General features: G+C 41.5%; 1 protein-coding gene across 5 annotated transcripts; it reads left to right on the top strand.

Moving 5' to 3' along the window:
• Positions 1–63: 63 nt before the first annotated feature.
• Positions 64–22,377, top strand: EIF4ENIF1 (eukaryotic translation initiation factor 4E nuclear import factor 1). Of its 5 annotated transcripts, none has more exons than XM_056344867.1 (19): positions 65–309; positions 682–805; positions 4,093–4,166; positions 4,960–5,087; positions 5,651–5,946; positions 6,603–6,804; positions 8,066–8,241; positions 10,870–11,005; positions 11,351–11,530; positions 13,616–13,845; positions 14,979–15,047; positions 15,418–15,601; positions 16,100–16,179; positions 16,577–16,716; positions 16,877–16,961; positions 18,019–18,151; positions 19,197–19,541; positions 19,773–19,937; positions 20,487–22,377. In XM_056344867.1, the coding sequence occupies exons 2-19, from the start codon at positions 710–712 to the stop codon at positions 20,711–20,713; spliced, it is 2,946 nt and encodes a 981-aa protein (XP_056200842.1). In that variant the 5' UTR covers positions 65–309; positions 682–709; the 3' UTR covers positions 20,714–22,377. The 5 variants fall into 5 exon arrangements, with proteins under 5 accessions (XP_056200858.1, XP_056200842.1, XP_056200869.1 ...); XM_056344894.1 differs by having other exon boundaries at positions 14,976–15,047; positions 19,479–19,541; XM_056344857.1 differs by having other exon boundaries at positions 14,976–15,047.
• The last annotated feature ends 619 nt before the right edge of the window (positions 22,378–22,996 follow it).

Raw genomic sequence — 22,996 nt, 5'->3', positions numbered from 1 at the left:
CTGCGCGCGGGCCATTAAATGGGTGCGGGTGGGCAGCGGAAGGCCCCGGTTACGGCGGCTGAGGAGAGACAGAGTCGGGCGAATAGGGAGCGGGCGCGCGAGCCAGCGCGGAGGGGGCCGGAGCCAGGCGGGCGGGGGACGGCCCGGCCCGGGGCGCGTGTGGCGCGGAGGCGGCGAGCGCGGCGCCGGGTGCCGCCGGTGAAGCGAGCGAGCAGGAGCGAAGCAGAGCCGGTGGCCGACAGCAGGAAACGCCGCGGGCGGCGGTGAGGCCTTCAGCGGAACGCCGCGGGGAGACCCGCCGCCGGCGCGGTGAGTACGAACGGCGGGGCCGCCGGGGCAGGTGAGGATCCGCTGAGTCACCTGCCCCGCCGCCCCCCTGCCCCGCGGCCCCGGCGCGCCGGGAGCGAGGCCTCGGCCGGGCCGCGCCGCCGCCACGCGAGGGCAGTCCGGGGCCGCTGGGGGTCCCGGCGCCTCCCGGTCCCTCTCCCGGCCGCGGCTGCCGAAGGACCTTCGTGGGGTTGGAGCCGTCTCCGGGGAGCGGGGCTGGGCTCCGGGGGCTGCGGCTGGGGTACCTGCGGCGGGGGGCTGTGCTGCCGGGGCCGGGCCGCCACGGCGGGGGGAAGCGCGCACCCGCGGGAGGGGGCGTCCCGGGATCTGACGGCTTGGGTTTGCTTGAACTAGGTGCGTGGTCAGGGGCTTGGAAGGAGCCATGGATAAAAGAGGAGCTGTGACAGAGGCGGAGAACGGTGATGCTTTCCTGGAGCTGAACAGAATTGCCACGAAGTACCCGCACCGCTACACAAAGGTTGGCCTGCACCCCTTTTCCTCTTTCCCACAAAGTATTCGTGGAGTTGGGGGTCCCGGAGGCCAGGCGGAGGTGGGGGCTCCCGCGGGAGAGAAGCCGTGAGGCAGAGCTGGGAAGGCTTTGCCTGGATTAGGATTTGCACAGTGGGATAAAACCAGCAGCTTGTTCAACACCATGCGGTTCTGCAGTCCCATCCTTGATATACTTTTGATTCCCACCATCTTACTTTAACACGGGAGCACCTCACAGCATGCGTCGGAGAGGTTATGGTAGGTGCTGAAGTATGCTGTTCTACCAGCTTTATCAAGTACTTGCGCTTCAGAGTTTTAGTTCTGTTTCTAGCAGTGTTCCTTTAAGTTGACCAAAACATTGCCTTACAGTAGATGCCAATTCCTTGGAACGTAAAGCACACCAGGTCTTTCAGGTGTTTACAGAAAAGCTTTTTGGCATCTTAAAAGTGCTTCTATGTGGCTGCCGGAAGCCTAAGCACTTACTGCTCCAACCGATGCTTAGTGTTAAAACTTTTAACGCAGATGCTTTTGTTTAGCTGTGATACCTAAATATGTGCATGAGTGGAAGAACACCAACTAAATAACTTGCAAATAAAGATTCTTTCGGTGCTAAGTGAGTTTGATAACACTGTGGGGTTTAAGGTTCAAATTTTGTTTGGGGTTTTGGTAGAGCTGCTGAAATGTGCTTTTAGAGAGCCGTTAATGGTGGCTGATTGTCCCATCACTGGAAGCTGTGGGAGCAGGTGGTCATTGTTTTGTGAAAATCTATTAAGATACTTTGCAACAAATGGCCTGAAGTACGGAACAGGGTGAGACAGTGTACTGTTGCTGGCTATGTTATCTTACTTGAGGAATTTCTGAACTGTTAGCTTCCTAGTAGACTTTTTTTTTTAAAGAAAAAAAATATTTTTGTGGCTCTGTTCTGTTGAGATAGGGCTAGACATCAACAATAAACCAAGTACTTTCAGAATTGGCAAAACTTGCATGGGAGTATTTTGGCTTTATAATACTCTAAGTCCTTGGAAAATACCTACACTTAACCTTCTAAAAGGCAAAGTGTGATATTGTTCAGACCTTGTTATTCAGTTAACTACAAAGCGAAGGAGAGGAGCTGTCTTTTTAAACTTCTGCTGGAAAAGCAGTATTTATACTCGTTTGGTCTTGCCTGACTCCTCTCAAGAGTAATAACTGAATGTAGCTTCGAATTCTGCCTACTTTTTGGGGCAGTATTTGGGTTGTGCTGGCGGTAGCCATACACTGGAACTGATGCATTTGTAGCTTCAGTGTTGTGAATTCAGTACCTATAGCTTCTGATCAGGATGAAGTTGCAGAACTAATGCTAGAAGGCACCTAGTCTTGTCTCCTTGTTGGTTTCGAAGGAGTCTAAAGTCAAGAAACATCAGAAATTAATCTGTGTTAAAATATCTTGCATCATATGTTGTGGTTTTTTTACAAGTAGCATCTGAAATACAGCTGGTCCAAGGTGCTTGTATAATCAGTGTTGTAAGGAATTTTCTCATGATCCAGTTTCCTATTAATTAGGGATGGGAGGAATGCTGTTTCAGGACATGTGCTGCTGATTTGGAAAGGGGACTGATTTCCTTTAACAGTTTCTATTCATTTACTACCAGTAGGAAAGCAGTTCTCATACTATGAGTCCTTACAAACTGTTTGAGTAAAACTGTTTAATAACAGCTGAACACACTTGTCCCCCACACACTTAAAGTACGAGTGTGTGAATTAAAACAAAAAACAATCAAAACCATGCTCTGGAAGTGTCAGTGTTAATCTTCTCTATTATGAGAGTGTTATATAGTCCCAAGCTGTGTCTTTTCTAGTTGTGTAGAAGCTGTTGCTCCAGGGGTGCACAGCTACTGAGCAAAAGCCAAGAAACAATTCGAATTTTCCTCACTTCAATGGCAAAATTGCAATAGGATCTGACTGAGGGTCTGTGGACTCCCTCTCGTGGCCAGCAAAACAGTCCATTTCAAGTCTGTTGATGGACAGTGCTGTTAATACTTGTAATATCTGCATCAGGCTATGATAGTATTACAGCGCTAATGTTGCTCATAGATCAAAGTTTATTTTGGGAAGCTGTGGGCAGAGAGGCCAGGCTTCCTCCCTTTAACGGAACTCTTTTTGCTGAAGGCTAGTACAGGGTGATGTTTGCAAACACGTGTGTGTGTTTGTACATGTTAAGGTTTTGTCCAGCTACCAAGCTGCTATCTGGAAACTTCCAAGTATCAAGCTTGTGTGGCTAATTAAACTATTTTATTCACATGGGGATAATGATGTGAAAGCTCTAGAGGATATTGTATTCTTGTGAAAAAAGTAGAGACTTCCTTCTTCAGTTTGGCCGATGTATGGCATCTGCTGTCGGGATTTCTTTATCCTTCCAGCTGCCACTGATTCCTGCACAGCTCTGAGTGAATTCAGTACAGTTGGGAGTGAGGCGGATGGAAGAAAGGTAGTCCAGGGAGAAGTCTAGAGTAAGTCTTATTAGAAATGTGCATCGTGGCTGCAGCCAAGTTAATGATGATTCAACACAGTGATGATCACACCATTGATAATGGTTTTTAGATGTAGCAAACTGCAGTGTGACTAGATTGATTATTAGTCTGCATCAAATGACTAACTGCTCAGGGCTGTGCAATGCAATAGTAAACTAAGGACTGTATTTGAAAGCTAATAGAAAGTGGGAAGACTGAAGTAATCACTCAGCATTAATTTGGTGTTGGGTAGAGTAGATAATTGGATAACGTACATTGAGATATCTTGGGTGGTGGTCAGAAATAGCAAGCTTGTTTGGGGTTTCCAGGTCTACATTAGTAACTGGTATTGTGGTATTGGTTTTTTTAACCTACTGAATCTTATACAGCATTAAACATACCGATTCTGATTGCATCCCGAGAACTTGCTAGCTCCACTATCAATGATGCCTATCTTGCTTATAAGCTGAACTGTCCAGGGAAGTGAATAGGTAAACATGTATGATGTGAACAGCTTTTGAAGTGTTAATGAGGACTGAACCTGACTTAGTAAGGCTTAGTGCTGCAAAGAAGTGTTTGCTTAGTGGCCACTGGTAGAAGAACTGAAAAATAAACTTGCTGTCTAATGGCAAGTCTTCACTACAGTATTTCACAGGAAATGAAACAACATATTGGTAAACTTCGGTTGTCAAATTAAAACAGAGTTGAACAGGCAGTCTGGAATAGATATTGAGTCACTTGAATCTTGTCTGGGTAAGAGCTGGAACTAACTTCTTGCTTTTTCTAGGAGGAACTGCTGGATATTAAAGAGCGTCCCTACTCTAAGCGAAGACCTTCTTGTCTTTCTGAAAAATATGACAGGTATTTTCTGTATTATTAAAAAACTATATACATTGTTTCAAAATATAAGTTAAAATTTAAAAAAAATCTGTAGCGAAGAAGTGACTTGTTTTGATGAAGGACATATGTGCTCCAGAGTTTAGTGTATGACAGTGTTTTCGGAAGTAGTAATCTACTAGGAGAGGCTTAACACTCTAGCTAAGAATGTTGTGCTCTGACCAAAGATTATAATGTGAGATCCAGCAGAAAGATGACTTCACACAAGAAAATCTTATAGACTTGCAGGAAAAACTACAAAGAATATAGATGGCTGTATAGCACAGACTGACTAGGTCATGTTGCAACAAGCTGACTCGCCTGATGGATTACTCTCCCGTGTTGACAGTGTACTGCATTTAAAAATGAAGGGGAGAGTGTTCTTGGCTTGTGTTTTGAAGTTTGCTGAACAGCAGTATCTTACTTGTACAGTAAATTAATCTGAATGGTAAAGTGGTAAAATTTTTGGAATGCTTTGGAACAGCAGCATGTGCTCTTATTTTTCAGTGTACCAGGCAAACTTCCAGTAACTAGTGGGACAACATGTCCATACGTTGTCCCTTTTGTAATCTTGATGCCTGGGTATTGTACTTCCTTAGTATTGCCAAAGGGATCCAGAATGCCATGTATGAGATGATAAAGGCAAAGATTTAGAAGTTGGGTATGGAAGGTGTTTTGCTTGTAGTTCAATAAATCATAGTACTGCTACTGAAAACCTAGAACTTACTGACTAGCAACCTGTACAAGTAGCAAACAATTCTGCAAATTTTTTTTGTAGTGATGGTGTCTGGGATCCAGAGAAGTGGCATGCATCTTTATATCCGACTTCAGGAAGAACTTCACCAGTGGAAAGCTTTAAAAAAGATTTGGATTTGGATCGGACTTCCCTTATGCGTAGGATAGTAGGTAAGTGTGTTTTTGTAGCACAAGACTCAAAACTGAGCCTAGGCTGTTGGCAAAACCTTCACTTGGAGATGACACAAATGAGACGAAACAAAGTCTTTTTGAAAATTGTTTGACTGCATAGAATTAAGTGTCAAGGAAGTCTTGGCTGCTCCAACTATAGTTTATGGTATTCTGGGTTATCTAAAAACAAACATAGCTAGCAGTCAGTTGTTATATCCCACTATTCTTGCCATTTGATAGTGAATACATACGTAATAATGCAAGTGCAGGAGACAATTTCACTACAATTAAAGACTGAGTTACTTAGAAGGTCTATAGTGGGAAAGCAGGTACTTCCTGCATGGGAAACCACAATGATTTCTCAATATCCAGCTGTAAATTTTTTTTTTTCCCTCTGTACTTCCTATGGTCTCAGATAAGTTTTTGCCAAAATAAATTGAGTCTTTTCCTTCAAAAAGCTGTGGGATAGCAGCAAGGCTATGGAACAGAAGGCTATTATACAGTTAACTCTCATTTATTAAGACATTAAATTCAGTGCTTTTCATGTGGTCTTTGACTTGTAGATCCAAGAGAGCGAGTAAAAGAAGATGACTTGGATGTAATCTTAAGTCCACAAAGGCGAAGCTTTGGAGGTGGCTGTCATGTAACTGCAGCGATTAGCTCACGTCAAGCAGGGAGCCCCTTAGAAAAGGAGAATGATGGTGTCCGTGTTATTGGTGGCCGTAGGATTGGCAGTGGAAGAATTATCTCTTCTCGTAACTTTGATAAAGACCACCGAGGTGGTGAAAAAGAATTACGTGATTCTAGAGATGCAAGAGACCGAGATCGTGAGAGGGACTACAAAGATAAACGCTTCAGGGTTTGTTCTTTCTTTTCTTGATTGAATATTAAATTGGAAGTTTGGGATGCTGCACTAAAAGCAACGGGGGCAAGTTCACTGCATACAGTAGTTAAGTGTTCCATGCAAGTGGGCAATTGCTTCTTAAAAGCACCTTTATGGTGTAAAGGGTGAGCACTTGGTGCTTCAAAAACTTAGTTTTCAATCCTTTGGACAGCTCAAATGGCATGCATCTAATACTGTGCATCTCTCAAACCTTACCTGTGGTAGGCTTAATAGCAAGATACTCAAAAGTGTTACAGATAATTTTTAGTTCTTGACCAAGCAGTTGTCAGCAAGCATTGTCTTTAACCTCAGCCGATGGAAGTTTTCCATTTTCAGGCTTTTTTTTTTTTAATTTTTGGGTTTTTTTTAAAAAAGAGGAGCCACTAGCCTGCCACTTGGGATACAACACTGATTTTATACAGGCTCTTGCAGACCAATAGCCTTCAGTGTAATGAAGCAGAAATTTAACTGTGAAGCCTAAAATTTAAAGGCTTGCTGAGCATGCAGAGTGTGTATGTAAACCTTAAAAAAAAAAAAAAAAAATGTGAGGAGGTGGTCATTTGCTTTGGTGGTCAGGGAGGTATCTTAAGAAAGAGCAGTTTACAGTTAATGCTTTTAATATCCCACTTCAGAGAGAATTTGGTGACAGCAAACGTGTCTTTGGGGAGCGAAGGAGGAATGACTCTTACACTGAAGAGGAACCTGAGTGGTTCTCTGCTGGTCCTACAAGTCAGTCTGAAACCATTGAGCTCACAGGTTTTGATGATAAAATTTTGGAGGAGGATCACAAAGGGAGAAAACGTACAAGACGACGCACAGCCTCACTAAAAGAAGGTAATGGCACATCTGAGAAAAGCTTTGCTTGTCTGCTATGATGGTGTGTTGCTGGATAGAGGGGTGACTGTTATAGATCTAGGCAAGTGTAAAGAATAATGCAGTTTACTAGCCTTTATTTTAAACTTGCATAGCTTTTGGTCATCCTGAAGCACAAGATATAAGGCCTGTAACTGATTTTTCAGACTGCATATACCTTTAATAAAATACTACCTTTTTTCCAAAAGGAAGGCAGGGCTGAGAGGCTGCGGGGGGGAAAAAACCTTGTATGGATATTGACTCATCTCAGGAGTTTGTAGGCCATTAAAAGGTTCTTGTCCATTTCTGCATCCTGCTGGGTGCTAAAGGCTTGTTTAAACTAAGCTGATGCTCTGAGGTACTTGAAATAATTTTTTGTAATAATACCAACATTAGGAACACAGAGTTAGACATTCAGCTGCCAGTAATACAGCTTTAAGCTGAGTTTGGAGACTGTCTAAATTTGTCTGCAGTCATTGGACTTCAAGTTTACAATTATTACCACCGCAAAAGCTGCGGTATAAACTTCTCTGAGGCAGTAGAGATGACTTCTAAATGCTAGAAATTCTGCAGGTGGACAATGTAAACCTGAAGAATTCAGGTTTAATTGTGTACTCACCGAAGTAAAATGTAGTAAAAATTCAAGCATACTAAGTTTGTAGTCACGTCACAGGGTGGTTTTTTTTGCAGCACTCATGCAAGCTTGAAGAGTCTTCAAAATGATACGTGCTTTGCTCCTGCTGTGGGAGTAGGAGTGGTTTTTGTCATATGTTGACAATATAAAGAACTCATGTAAAGTACCAGCTTCCAAAGAGTCTGCTCTCTGGGGCACCTAGGAAGAAAGCAGGAGCTGCCAAAGGATTCTTAATGGAAAAACAGCAGCAGCTGTTAACTGAACATCTGTATCTGCTTGGTGTGACGTAACATCTGATACGTTCTGTGTGCTTTCTGGGTTGATCAAGATGCGTTTTTTTATGCAGGATTCAAATTGCAATTCTTACTTTCTTGAAGCAGGCAGTCTTAATTACAACTAGAAGCTCTGTGCCAGGAGTTACAGTGGGTGCTTATTTCTCCTGTAGTAGACTGCAACCAGCACAAGATAATTGAAGAAATACCACGTAGGTGGCTAGGTAACTGGTCCTGTACTTCCGATTCCTAGGCAAATGCATTGACATTTAGGCACTGTTCCCACAGGAAATAGTCAAGTTCAGCGATTTGGCAATAACTTGGCCTTCTTTTTAAGGGGTAGAATGCAATGGTGGAGTGGCAGAAGAGGATGAAGTGCAAACTGTCCTTGCCAGTGAAACTCCAACAGATCAAGAAGTTCCTAGGGAAGCAGTTTTACAAGAACCAGCTCCAGGAGAGTTTGACTTCAATGAGTTCTTTAACTTGGATAAAAGTGTTCCAGGCCTGGCTTCGGTGAGGTTTTTGGTATTTTTTTTTTTGTTTGTCTCTTTAAAGACTGGCTGTTTTCATGAGAAGCATTTGGTTGCTGCTGTGTTGAGTGAAAACTAAAGCTTCTTGCTTTGTGAAAGTAGCTTTATGCTGTGTGTCAGTCTGATGAATTTGCAGAGATTTAGCTTTGGAGTATTAGGGTGTTACTTCTAAAGTGCTATATACCTGGGACTGGCTCTATCCCCAAAGAAAGTGTATGAGGCAAGTCAGCTGATGATTCTTGCTTTCTTTTGATCGTTACTTGAAGGCTTAAAAACCAGCATCCTGGATAGATCTTCTTTGGAAGTATTACAGATAAGATCAGAGAATATTAACTGTACAAATTTAGTATAGCTGGAAACAACCTTTTGTATCTAAGTTTGGGAATCACAGCAAATAGATGTTTTGTGCAAACTTCCTGGAAGGCAGTAAGCCTGGAGACAGATGCCTGATGAATACTGGCTCTGAGAGATAGTTGCATCATTATCAATACCAGTAATGTGGTTGAAAGGTTCTATGTCCGAGAAGGTTTGAATCTTTAATAGTTAAACTTCTGTATAGTGGTTAATTTTGTTGTTTAGGGCTACTGCTGCTGAGTTGGAAGAACAAACGTAGACTACTAATGTAGTCAAAAGCATGTTTGAACAGTGTTGATGTGACTAGTAGATACTCTGTGTAACCCAGGTCAGATGTGGGATGCTGCGGATACCTAGGAGCTAGTAACATGACTATGAAGAAAGACTGATGCTTATACCGCAAGTCTCTTCCAATAGTGGATTTTTACCTCCAGCCATGATTTGATGGGGATTCTGGTACTTCGGTTGGTACCGCGCAGTTCTTGAACCTCTGGTCTCTAGAGGTATAGGGAATGGCTGGCACTCCCTGATTTTTCAGTCTGAAAGCTGTAACTGCACCTTAGCGTGCTCTTTCACCACAGGAAGGGGTAACGTGGTCCAGCAAGTACTGACTAAGTATGGGCCTAACTCATAAACTGATGATGTTTCTATTCTGACCTCTCCTACACTAGTCAGGAGTAGCTAGTAGCTTTTCTTCCTATTCTAGATGGTATAACTGAGTAGATGGAATTTGAGTAAAAGGGCTTAGTGTTGTCAAGACATAAATGTGTTTAAAAAAATTTTTATTCTGACAGCAAAGAAACAGACCTGATATGGTTTAGAAATATTAAGGTTTACAAAAAATAAATCCTGACCTAGTCTTTAATGTGGAAAAGCTGCTTGTGTTAAAAAAGGCTCATCATACAGTGGCAGTAATTTGACAAGTACGTAGTGGAGAGTTTGTTTTCCCTGTAGAAGATATAAATGATCAAGTCTTGACTTGACAATCTGATTTTCAGCATTTCTGCAAAATGGTGACTCCTTTCAGAAGCAGGGAATTCTCAAGTCACAAAATATCTGCTGATGAAACTTTAGTAGGCAAATGTTGTAACTTGTCAAAAATGAGTTTTGGACTAGTCAAATGTATTATAATATTAATTCTTTTTATTGGTGACGTGTCTGTGACAAGTGTTCGTAGTAGATCTGTACATTTCCTGACATAGTCTTAATTGTTCTAACATGTTAGATTTAAAAATCAAAGCCAAATAGATCAACACTATGGGGTTTTTTTGCTATTGTAAATAGTATTGAGTGCCCCTTGTTTCATAGAAAACAGCTTCTCTGGCATAAAGAAGCTGTTCTTACTTTTGTCTAAAAGTAAATGTGCTGCATGGTGAAACTGCATCTGTGCCTATTGAGTGGGCTTTTAATTGGATGCTATCTTGCAAGATGGGAAAAGATTTAGTTTGGCTTAAATTTTATAATGGGCTGTTTGCTAATCATTACAAATATTCTTAAAAAGCCTTAAACAGTTGCTGTAAACTGTAGTGACTTCTGACAGACTAATGCTATGAAGTACTGCTCAGTGAACTCTGTTCTGCCTGGAGGCAGGAGGCACTAGCTGCCAGTGCTTTGCTGATGGTGCAGGCTCTGGCTTGAAGAATGCTGCCTTCCTCTTATTCCCAGGATGGTTCAGCATGTGAAGTGGAAGCCTTAGTTGCTGGCCTTCTCCCCCAGCCCTTGTGGGTTGCTCGGAGGTCAGGGGATAGTGTTTGCACTGTCTTCGGCCAGTGCTGGAACTGAACTGAATCGCCACTGCAGACAATCCAGTGTATCAGAGTACTCCTTCTGTACAGTGATAGGGACCAGCCCTGAGCCATCTGTCAGAATTACTAGCTGTTATAGTTTGTTTTAATTCTTGTGGCATTAAAATGGCATTAAAATTAAAAGAAAAAAATGCCTTTTTCTTTGACACATCTGCTTTAAAAGATGCAGTTAATGGTCTTTGGATGCTTTGATTATGCTGTTTCAGGTAGTTTTACTCTGAACAAATATTTGGTATAAAAGATGTATGATGGGTTATGCTAACTGACTCCACAAATGCTGCCATATTGGAAGGAAAAAAAAAAAAGCAGATCAAAGTCTTGAAACTCCGGGAGCAGCATCTAGTTGTCTGTAGCAGGAGAATCTTGGTTGCACAGTACAGCTTCTCAACAGTACAGCTGATCTTGCTTCTGTTAAGGTTATTTTATTTTATTTTTTTTTCCCCCTAACCTAGATGATAGAGGATGTGCTGGGGGAAGGTTCAGTTTCTGCCAGCAGGTTCAGCAGGTGGTTTTCTAATCCTAGTCGTTCTGGAAGTCCGTCAAGCAGCTTGAGATCTACACCACATGAGGAGCTGGAGAGGCTAGCAGGTAAGACTATAGGACAATGCAGGGCGAGGTAGTGTCCTTCCATATTTCTTCCTACTCATTCAATAAGAACATGGCAGATAAAGCTTTATCCTAGGATAGTGAATTCTCCCACACTTTAAGCGCTTGACATTCTTTTGGAAGCTCTTAGAGTAAGCAGCAGTTAAGTTCTTTTTGTTTTGTAAATGTTCTTGTCATGCTTTCTGATGACTTTCCAGCTGATCTTGGGCAAGGGGTGTGAGGCATAACTTTTCAGTGACATATTGAAGTTGGTTACCAGTGTATGTTCATCTTGAGACATTGGATGGGTAAACTGATGTCGTAGTGCTCCTGGTTTTACTGTTTCAGGTCTAGAGCAAGCCATTCTCTCCCCTGGCCAGAACTCTGGAAACTACTTTGCTCCCATTCCATTGGAAGACCACTCTGAAAACAAAGTGGACATCCTAGAAATGCTACAGAAAGCCAAAGTGGACTTAAAACCTCTTCTCTCAAGTCTTTCAGCCAACAAGGAAAAGCTTAGAGAGAGCAGTAAGTGCCTCTTCAGATATTGTCAAGTTCTGGTGATGCAGTATCTCAAGGCAAGAGGCTTGGTATTCTAGAAACTTCAACTGCCAAGTCCAGGAGTAGGAAGTATTATAGGTTTACTTACACTACTGAAAACAGATCTCAGTTGTGTCAGTAGCATCACTGATTCTTTTCATCCTAATCACAGGATGACATCAGGACTCTATCAGACAGCTTTACTGGCCAGTAATCATAAGTTAAGATGATGCAAGTCTTGATCTGAGTTTCAGCTTTGTCTATGGAATTCACATAAGTTTTTCATACTGGAGACTGGTAATGTCAGCTCTGAAACTGTGGCATTTAAACTGTGGCTTTAACAAAAACTTAGTGTAAGTCATTCTTGAAGCGTCTGTAATGGATCACATTGATCTATGAAGTATCAGTACCTAAAAAGATGAACAGTGGCTTGAGGATGTCAGTTGTTTTCAAGTGCGTACTGTAAACTTGAACTTCTCAAGACTGTTGCTAGCACTTGAGGCACAGTGGTCTCTGCTTGCTGTTCAGCGCATTAATTAGATAACTAACATAAAGCTACAACATAGGAACAGATTTGTCTTAGCTATGCTAACTTGGCTAGAATCGTGGAACTCCAGGGAAGTTAGTCTGTTAGAATTCACTTTTGCTAGCATCAGCTGTTCTAAAGAGTTCAGGGCTGACTTTAAACTTGATGTTCAAGGGCACCTCCAAGTTAGGGATCTGCATGTTCGGGCCCACAGCATGCATGAAGGGTACAAAATGCATGTGGTCTTTGAAATCTCAAGGTCTAATTCCAAATTGGTTTCTCCTTGGCAAGCAGCATGTATTGCCATTTAAACTGGACTGAACAAAAAGTAATGCTACTCTGATTTCTGTGAAATGGCTAGGAAGGAAAGCATCCAAGCACTGCAAATATTCTTAAGCATCCAGTCTGGGAGCAGGGAGTGTCAGCTAACATATGAAGACCTTCCTTAATTTGACTTAAATAGAACTAGAAGTCTTCTGTGTTGTGCTTAGTCTGATGCTCCTACTAAAAGCTTTTTAAATGTTGATCCTCATAAACAAAGGATGAAGGAATGAAAAATTGTGGGGAAGCTTCCATTCACTCAAAAGTGCCTGCTGTGGGTTCTGTTTTCCTGTAAAATGCTTCAGGTGTTGTGGAGTTTTCAGACCAGTTCCTCTCCACCAACGTTGTATTTTTTTCTCATGTTCCATACTGCATGCCTACATCATTGTTTCTTTTCTCCATCTTCTTGCCCAGATTTCCAGTAAATCTTACTACTTTGGGCCAACATCTGTTACAGCAACCCATGGCATGCTCCTGTCTCTTCTTCCTTTTCTCTTAAGGTGTCATATTGTGACGTGTGTTAGCTGGTCCATAAAGCATGTTTAGCCTTGATGTCAGGCACCAGTAGGTATTCATGTACACCCATGCAGGAGAAAAGTACTGCTCAATAACACTTGTACCTTATTCTGGTTATGCCATTGAAATCTTTCTATAGTGGCTTTAATTTCTGAGCAAAAAAAAAATCTACTTCAAACTTCATGCACACCAAGCTAAGTGTGTAACTGAGTCTCAGAAGTATCTAAATTTTCCAGGTACGTATTCTCTCTACTTATGATGGCATCAAACAATTTGACATTGCTTACACTGTGGCTGTAAGACCATCTGGTCTCCTGGAGTAAAAGATAAATTAAACTTTCCCAAATGAAAAAGAACAAACTCAGTTGTCAGGTGAATAGTCTCTATTAAAAGCAAGTGAAGTTGTAAAATATAGTTAACAACATGTCTTGTGAGATAAATGACAGCTAGTAGGAACTTCAGTTGAAACCTGAACAGGTTCTTGTGGAGTCTTACATGCCTGTAGTTGCGCATGGCAATACTCTGAATTTGGATATCAGAGTATCAGTCTAAACACAGGTCAGATGTGGTTTGACAGCTAGTATGAATATCAGAAGACAAGTTTTTGGCTGTTCCTCGTTCTCAAACAACTTGTATTTGACACCTGCACAAGAATTGAGCTCAATTGTAAACAGAAAGCTATGGTTTACCAGTATTTCTCTATTTCTCAGCACATTCAGGAGTTGTACTTTCAGTGGAGGAAGTTGAAGCTGGGCTGAAAGGCCTGAAAGTGGATCAGGAGGGAAAAATTGCTACTCCATTTATGGCCGAGCAAATGGAGGAAGCATTGAATGTCACTGGCTCCAGACAGATAAAGAAAGATGGAGATATGACTGCATTTAACAAACTAGTCAGCAGTATGAAGGCAAGTGGGACTCTACCTTCACAGCCCAAAGTCAATGTAAGTAGCAGACACCCAGCTTTTCTGAACTGTGCTAAGACATGAGCTATGAACTGAAATGTCTGGTAACATGTGAGCCATGACTGGATACAGCAGCATGATATTAAATATGGGCTTAAATTTAGAATGTTGTTGCCTGCAGGATTAAGTACAGGAGGTGCTTTGGCCATTTTCCCATAGCTGAAGTAATTAAAAATGGGGCTTTTTCAGTTCAGAGTTAAGAGTTGACTTCATTTAACAGACAGCCTCAGTCTACTCTTTGTGGAAGACTCATTAGTGTTAGTTAAATGGTTGCCTTAGTGCTGCTATTAAAAGGCAGCTCTGTTAAAATGCTTGTAGTACAGGTACAGCTAACACCTGAAGCTCAGATGTCTTGCTTCACTTATTTTTGTTTTAATAGGGGTATGTCAGTGCACAATCTAGTATTTTTATGCTTGGGTTTAAAAATTATTTATACCAAGATAAAACTGGATGCTTGTTAGCTGAAAGATTAATATTAGAAGATGATACTAAGCTTTAGAGTGACATTTCATTCTGCTGCTAACTGCCTAAAGAGCATGCTTGACCCAGGAGCTATCAATAACTACTTTTGGCACCATAAGCATCCGTTTTTTCTTGCTGAACTATGCCCAAGGACTTCTAGCCTCATCCCAGTTCACTAAAAGATAGTGAAGAATGTAAATTTGCCCTGTGGAAAATTTGCAGACTGATTTCATGCCTTAAGTTGAGGTTTTCATTTCTATCTTTCCCTTTACGCTGACAGGCAATTTTGATGCCTAGAAGAATATCTTAAATAATTTCTCTAATACATGAACGCTTCTCAGTTCGTGCATAGTTTGAGTTGACTGCTTGGCACAATGTTTCATCTCAGTTTTACGCAATTATGTAAATTCATGTATCTTACTCAGACTTGAATAAGGCACATAGCTAGTTGGCATACAGTTAGTTCAAGATCTGGTGAGCCAGCTCAGCCCTTAACTTTACTGGAGTTTTATTGGGCTGATGCATAACATCTGCTTCTAACAGAACAGGTGAAATTACTTCTGTCACTGAGACAAATGTGGATTGTCTCTAAGGAGTTTGATGCTGCTTGTATCTACATTTAATTTACAGTGTTCTCATTTTCTTAGCAGAGCCTTGAGAGCCACTTAATGTCACCTCCAGAGATGCCAGGCCAGCCTCTGTCAAAGAATATTCTGCAGGTACTTCTTAGTGGGGGTAGGAAAAACTTAAAAGCATATCGCCAGTGGGAAAACAAATTATCTTAAAATAAGACACTTAAGGCAGTTATTGGATTAGTAGTCAGATGCAACTCTATGGAGAAGAAAGAACTAGTAACTAGTTCAGCTTGCTTAGAAATTTCTTGTCATGCTATTTCCCATGCTTACACTTGAAAATGAAAAATCTGGTTAAGTACCTAATTCTAAGGGCAGTTCAGAATTGCAGTATCTAGTTGCACAAGTCTGCCTTGTCTCTAACTTGCTATAAATAGCATAGCCTATAGTGTAGTAAAATGAGCTAGTTTGTATAAATAGACTGTATGCTGAACATTCTTTCATTGCTTATTCTTAGGAACTTCTTGGTCCACCCATTACCAGACCTGCTTCATCAAATGTCTTAAGTGGCCTGATAGGTGGTTTGGAACCTGCAGCCTCTCTACTGACACAGAGAGCACCTTCTCCCCCTATTCCACCAGTGTTTCCAACTCGAGCTGCTTCTGCGGATTATCTGCGCCACAGAATATCTTCACCCATTGGTGAGACTGGTTGCAAAACAGGGTTTTTTTCTGTTTTATTACTTGAGTTTGCTTTAAAGAATGCTTTGCAGGACAATAAAAACTTCCTGGCACTTGGTGGGCAACTAGGTCAGCGTCTGTTTCTTGAGTGAAAGATGCATTTGAATTTAATAGTCTGTAATGTTACATTAATCTCCAAAAAATGTAGATGTCTGATGGATGAACTAGACTTCGCAGTAAATTCTGGTGTGGAGTAATGTGCTCAGCTACTGCATAGTAAGCTAATTTTCAGGGACTACTTGGCCATTTGTATTGCAAAGCACTGCCAGTAGCTTCCTGGTAGTTTTCCAGCCTATTGTCAAGGAAGAGATCTAGCTCTGTGTAGACTTCAGAGACGAGCTGAGAGTCTTCACAAGAATCCTCAATTCATGTGGAATTGTTTAACTTGGGGTTGTACAGTGTGTATATATTGAAAGAAACTGTTAGTCCTTTTAAATACAACTGTTGAATGTTCTTTAGGTTTTGGACAAGGTTCTCAGCAATTGCTTGGTGACCCATTTCCAGGTGTAAGGAAGCCCATGAGTCCAGTTGCTGCACAGGTTAGATTAAATACTTTTTGCTTAATGTGTATTCATCTTTTTATATTCTGTGCTCTAGAACTAACTTGTGGAAACATACTTAGCTGTTGTATTCAGATGTTTGTGCTTAAGTTTACTCTGAGTTTGAGGATGCAAAGTCTAATTTAGTACAGTTGCAAAATGTCATTGCAGTTGGATGCATCTTAGTACCTCAAGTACAAGACTCTTTGAGACTTCTGTTGCCTGTCAGTAAAAATGATAGCTGTTGGTGGGCAGCTTACTTTGAAGACATTAGTAGCTATAGCAGTAAATGTTCAGTATCTTTAAAAAAAAAACAAACAAACAAAAAAAAACCCCAAAACAACCAAAATGCAACCTCTGACTTGTGTGGGGTTTTTTTATACAACTCTTACTTCAGATGAGTCCCTTGGAAATACAGCAAGCTACACTAGAGGGACTGGCATTACCACATGACTTGGCCATACAGGCAGCAAACTTCTATCAGCATGGCTTTGGTAAACCACAAATGGACAAAAGCAGAGATGGCTACAGAAACAGGTGAGTATCTGACTGCAAAATTGAAGGGGTACACTGACTTTTTCAATGTGCTGTTTCACTAGATACTTGTCACTCAGACTTGTATTGGTCTTGGCAATCCTGTCTTTCAGTCTATGCTGAGAGCAGAGCTGCTTCTTACTAACTTCCTATCTGTTAACAGGCAGCAGCGAGTGACTAAATCACCTGTGCCAGGACACAGAGGGAATGCATCTTCTCCAGCCCCTATAGCATCCATTACTAGCATGGTCAGTACCTAATGTGTAATGATTGTAGGAAAAGCTGTAAAAGTGTGCGCTGTAACTAGATTATAGCAATTGTAGTTGATGGGAGAAAGGGAGGCTGTAGAGGAGTTGATCGTGTTCACATTATATCAGTGGCCACGTGATACAAGAACAAATTAGGCTTCACACTTAACTGAACGTCTTCACTTTGGAAAAGTCTGACCACTAGCTTATCTGAAACTGAAGAAGCACCATTAATATTATCTTGATCTGGTCTTCTGAAACCAGTGGAAGATAACTATGAAAACTCAGGTCCTCATACTTTGGTACTTAAGTTTTCAGAAGACAAGTGCTGAAAGCCATTAGCCACTTGAGAGAACAGATTTTCTGGTATGAAGTGACTGGTTGTAGGCTGAAATATTACTGAGGAGCTTCAGGGTCACTTGAAAACAAAACCTCCAAGCCAAGCTGTTGCCTCACTGCCTTCAGTTCTATGTAGAATGTTGCTTTGATCTAAATTTTCCAGTTAATTCAGTCTAGTCCTGGGCTGCAGGCAAGTACTGATGTGGATCATCAGCTGCTATATCAAACAAGTACTTTTGCTTGTATACCAGTTAAGTGGCTTCCACAGATGCTATGTAACTTCAAGGGGGGGTGGGAATACAAATGAGGCAATAGTCTTTTGCAGGTCAAGCAGCCCTGAGTTAATACAGATAAGGCAGTTCTATACAAACTTCTGTTGAGCTGTTGTTCTGAACCAATAGCAAAGAGGAAAGAGCTGTAACTTAAAATACAGCTCATCTATTTTGTTTCAAACCTGTTAAAGTACATCTAACTTTGAGAACATCTGCTGGTTTTAATAAAGGTATTGGACTTCTGCAAAAGCTAAAGAGAAATGCTTAAACTATAGAATAAAGCTATGAAATTAGGTGAATTAAGGTCATGGGCACGCAGTGGGCTGATTCAGAAGAGCCTTAAATGAAAAGGATGTGCTGGAATTGGTGTCCACCCACAGCTAAGATAGTGTGGCCTAGATCATGAGCACTGAGTAAAGTGTTGCTTCTTACTATGTTCTATATAGCTGTCTCCTTCTTTTACACCTACCTCGGTGATTCGCAAGATGTATGAGAGTAAGGAGAAGAGCAAAGAGGAGCCAGTTTCTGGGAAAATGAAAGTCAGTGATGGTAAAGATGAAAATCAGAGGCCAAATGAAGGTATTGTAATGGCTTTAAAATAACACACACACAAGACATTTGGAATAGAATCAAAGAGCTTCCAGCACATAATACACCCAGGCTAACTTTAGACATTCCCAATTTGTGGAGATGAGGAGGGCGTAGAAATGAGCCTATAAGGAGAGGAAGCTTGTCCTCTCCATAGCTTTAACCCTTCCAAGTGCAGTCTTCCAGCAGTGTTGGGTTTAAATCCCTTTTTTCTGTATCTGTCAGTGAGCAATAGTGACACTGAGAGGCCTGAACTAAAACTGTTCCTTTGCAACTGGTCTTGATGAACAAGCATATTAACAGTAACACTTCCATACCTCTCCACACCAGTAACTGAATACAAGCAACTTATAGCCCTCTTGAGACATCTGAACTGAACAATCAAAGCTGAGACCAATTAAACTCTTAAATGTAGCAGGTCAAGGAAGCATTTTGTCACCCTAACTGGTATAAGTGGCTGTTAAAAGGAAATGCTTAATATAAACTGCCTGACCCAGTAAGATTAACATGCCTAATTGTGGTGACATTGTACTTCAGTATGGGTAATTGCAGAGGTGGCTTGCAGTTTGTACTATACAGTTGATTCTCTTTTTTCCTTTTAGCACTTACAGCTATTACTGTTACCTCAACTGGTAGCAGATGATTCCAAGATATTTTAGGCTTTGTCTAACTGATTTTAAATGGTCTGTGGAAATAGTTTCTTGAAGTGCTTTAGTGTTCCAAATTTTGCTAAGCAGATGTCAGATAAAGGCTGCTGGTAAGCCCCAGACACATCTAAACTGGGGGGGGGGGGAAACCCCAAAAACAAAAACCCCACTTCAGGCTAGACTTCTGGCACAACTCCAAATTACATCCTTATTACTGTTTTGAAATAATTTGGTCAAAAGCATCCAGGAAAGATAGATGCTTACTATTAAAAATATATGACCAAAGTTCAGCAAGTCCTGGAATCTAGCTATCAAATCCAGCCATTAGCTGTAATGTTCATGAGGTGTAATCTCTAGTTGTGGACTATAATAGTTGTATTCAATTCTAGCTAAAGATAACCTACTGTCTAGTTCTGTGGAGAATGCAGATCAAGAAACTTTGCCCACCTTAGGTACCAAACTACCTGCACTGCAACGCTCTGCATGTTCCACAACTCTTACCCAAGCAAATCGTTGCACCAAAGAGCAAGACTACAGGCCTAAATCAGCTGGTAGAAAGACTCCTACAATGGCCTCCCCAGTACCAGGAGGCCCTTTTCTTCGTCCTGTTCATCAAGTACCCCTTGTTCCCCATGTACCAATTGTACGACCTGCTCATCAACTGCATCCAGGATTGGTCCAGAGAATGCTGGCACAGGGGGTTCATCCGCAACATCTTCCTCTGCTGCAAGCAGGTAATCCATACTTTTTTTTTTCCCTTGAAGTTGATGCATGTTCTCTGTAAGACTGACTTTGTGTTAGGAACAGCATGAACTGATACTCATTACTAGTAACACTTTACTACACTAACACTTACCTTTGAAACCAGGCAATGAACTCAACCCATCTAAATGTACAAATGCTTGTTTTTCTTGTAAGTTCCTTATGCTTATCAATTAAGAAGCTTCCTCACTCTTATCCAACAGGTATGCTTCCTCCTGGAGTGGACCTGTCCCACTTGCAAGGAATATCTGCTCCCATCCTTGGCCAACCTTTTTATCCACTACCAACAGCAAGCCATCACATCTTAAATCCACGCTCTGGGACACCTTTGCAGCTAGCGATGATGCAACAGCAACTACAGCGATCAGGTAGGCTAAAACATAAAACAGGAGAGTGAGTTTTTTGAACACTGACTGGCCTGCTCCAGGTACTATATTTGTTGGGCTGTTTCAGTATACTGTGCTAACAGGAAGCTACTTTGTGTGGGTATCTAAATTAACAAGATCAATGATTATGAATATCGGAGCAGTTTTGGCCTCTGCAGGCTCTTACGCCAGAAGGAAGTCTAAGCGAAGCATTTGGTTTAAAGATAATGTTGCTATTGAGAGATCTGCCTTTTGCAGTATGTATGCAGTCTGTCTTTCCTTGCTGGGTGAGAGGCCACACACTATCTCAAATAAAATGCTATTTGATGCTGGCCTTCCAGTTAAAACCTGAATGATGCTATGTCCAGAACTGGCAGTGTGAGGCAGTTTATGGTAGTGCTAATGAGAATAAACATGTGGGGCCTGGATTTGCCAGGGCTAACGGAATGAAAAGCATAAAAGCCACATTCAGCTTGCATGCTTTCAGGTGATTGTTCTAGGGCAGATATCAATGTTCGGTGAATGTATTATTCCACCCCTTACGCTTCACAGGCACTGGAGCACAGGGATCACCCACTGGTGTGCAAACAACCCCTCAAAATGTGCTGCCTCGGACTGGATTATCTCATGGGCACACACAGCTTGACCATCGCCCCAGCCAGAGAAGTGGCTCCCCCATTGGCCTTGCAAAATGGTTTGGTTCAGATGTCCTGCAGCAGCCTCTCCCTTCCATGCCATCCAAAGTCATCAGTGTAGATGAACTGGAATACCGGCAGTGAATGGTGACCACTGGGTGGAACACTTACGATTCTTTAGACTGGATAAAAATGTCTGTAGTCAGGACTTCACCTCTGTTTGGGTTTTTTGGGGCTTTATTTTTCAGCACTCTGTGCAACACTTCTTTTTGAGAGACTAAAGCACATGGCACCTGTCCTGGTCTCATGTCTGCATCAAGACTAAAGGATCCATTATGGCTTGAGTAGTGAAGCCTGAAGAAATTTAGATGCAAGACAAAGCCAGTTTAATCCTGGAAGTGTCTATTTTTTTTTGTTTTTTTGTAAGATATGTGAATGAAGTGCTGATATTCTCTAGTGTAGAGGTAGCAGCTAAGGATTCCTCCCGCAGAAAACTAAACTGTATAGACCCTTGTGTACAGACTTGTGTATAAACAATCTTTTGTATATATACACATAGAATAGCCTTTTTGAATCTATACAGCTGTACATAAAGAGTAGCTGGTTAACAGTTGAGCTTTAGTTGTGCCTATGGTTTGGATCTTTCTCCATTGTACGTGTGGGACTTTCTTTAAGATTAAAGTTGCATATCCTAAGTGTGAGTGAACAGGATAAAGTTGCTTTGCCTTTTCTTGCTGCTCATCTCCTCTAGGTTTCCCTCTCACATTCTTTGGTCATGTACTGTGCACTCAGCGTAGCTAAAGTTTCAAAGTAAGAAGCCCACATCCTGCTGTCTGTGTAACAAAGGTCTGAGTGTTTGTATGACTCTTGACACCAAATAAGAGAATTGTTTAGTCTTCAAACAGCCTTGAGGATGGGACCTGATACAGTAATGACAAAGCCAGATCTTCAGTCTGCCATAAGCAAACAGACTGTAGGTACCTACTGGTCTTGCTCTTTCAAGAGGGCTGGTGCTGGTCCTTGTTTAGCTGCAGTATCTTCCTTGTTTCAATTTTTCAAACCAGTTACTAAAGGTTATCAAAATGGAGCCTTTGAATCCTCACCCTTCAACTCCTCAGTCATAGCTGTGGTATGTTCTGTACTGCCTTCAGTTCTGTTTGTCAAAGGGAGTCCCAAGAGCTGTCCTCAATCGAGTGTGCATCTACTGATGCAATTACTGTGAAACTTGACTTTGGAGTCTTGTTCTGTGGCTTGAAAGGAGGAGGATGGGGTAGTTTTGTGATCTTACTGTGTATATTTGGTTTTAAAATACTATGTTCCTTTTTAAGCCTGTCTCACGTTCCTGAACAGTTAAATGTTCTCTTCCGTCCTTTTACTGCATGGTTCCTCACTTCACTTTTTTCACTTGTGTTGAGTCTAGTACTGCTGTCATGTCTTCTATCTAGCTTAGGCCATTGTGCTCTTTTTTTAAAGGTGAAGGCAAAACCAGAATTCTCACAAACTTGTTCTTAGGTCCCCCTGAACGCAAAACCAGCAGCAGAAAAAAAAAAATTTCTTGCCTGTATTGTAACAATTGCCAGCATGCTGTGGTGGGGTTTTTTCAGTCCAGCAGAGACAATGTTGTACAGAAATAGCAAGCTGATATCTCCCATGTGGAATCTGTTGGGGGTCACCCATACTTCTAGTGGGTTCCTAAAACAATCTGTGTAAAACATGCAATCACCAGCTTGTCCTTGTAAGATTGTTTTCATACTTTTTTAACTTGACACTTTCCCAGTAACATTCTGTAAATAAAGTTGATTCTACCAGCTGTCTGTATCGACTACTCTTGAACTAAACTACACTATCAGTATATTGATTAATTTTCAGCATTGTTTTTGTGTGAGAGTTCAAACCATGGTTTGAGCTGAATCTGCTGAAAGTTTTGATGTCAGTGTTGTCCATCTGGGGGAGCACAGTCTGCTTTGAAGGTAACTGGCCCTGTTGAAGACATAATGGAACTGCTCCATTTAAATGTTTTTGTACAGCCACAGCCAAGTGTGAAGAATGAGACTCCAGTGTACCCAGAACTTCTAAAAGTAACCAGTCCTATGAATAAGGTTCACTGTTTATAGCTCCTACTTCTCCCCTTCCAATTCAGGGTGATAACCCCAGCACCTGTGCAGGAGTTCAGTTCACTGAAATATATGCAGAAATATACATCTAAGCTTAGAAAAAAATTATGGAAAATGTGCAGAGTATAATCAAGGGTTAAATGTTTTCTTACTGGGTTAAGTAGTGAGTGATCACTGTTGCAAGGATGTAGTGCTTGAATGGGTGTCCAAAATCACAGTACTTTTTCTGTGTGTAGTAACAGGAGGGAGCATTTTTGAAACATCTAGGAAAATGCCCCTACTTCCTTTTTCTAGCAGACTTAAGTGCTAGGGC

The sequence above is a fragment of the Falco biarmicus genome, chromosome 1, assembly GCF_023638135.1.
Source record: "Falco biarmicus isolate bFalBia1 chromosome 1, bFalBia1.pri, whole genome shotgun sequence".
Lineage (NCBI taxonomy): Eukaryota > Metazoa > Chordata > Aves > Falconiformes > Falconidae > Falco > Falco biarmicus.
The sequence above is the reverse complement of the archived record's forward strand: the minus strand, read 5'-3'. Positions and strand labels throughout refer to the sequence as shown.

What these genes read in the sequence shown, in the direction of transcription:
- EIF4ENIF1 (XM_056344857.1), top strand. Translation starts at nt 710, where the DNA reads ATGGATAAAAGAGGAGCTGTGACAGAGGCGGAGAACGGTGATGCTTTC. An exon ending in AAATCAGAGGCCAAATGAAG is followed by an intron (nt 18,152 to 19,196) that starts GTATTGTAATGG and finishes ATTCAATTCTAG; the next exon opens with CTAAAGATAACCTACTGTCT. An exon ending in ACAGCAACTACAGCGATCAG is followed by an intron (nt 19,938 to 20,486) that starts GTAGGCTAAAAC and finishes TACGCTTCACAG; the next exon opens with GCACTGGAGCACAGGGATCA.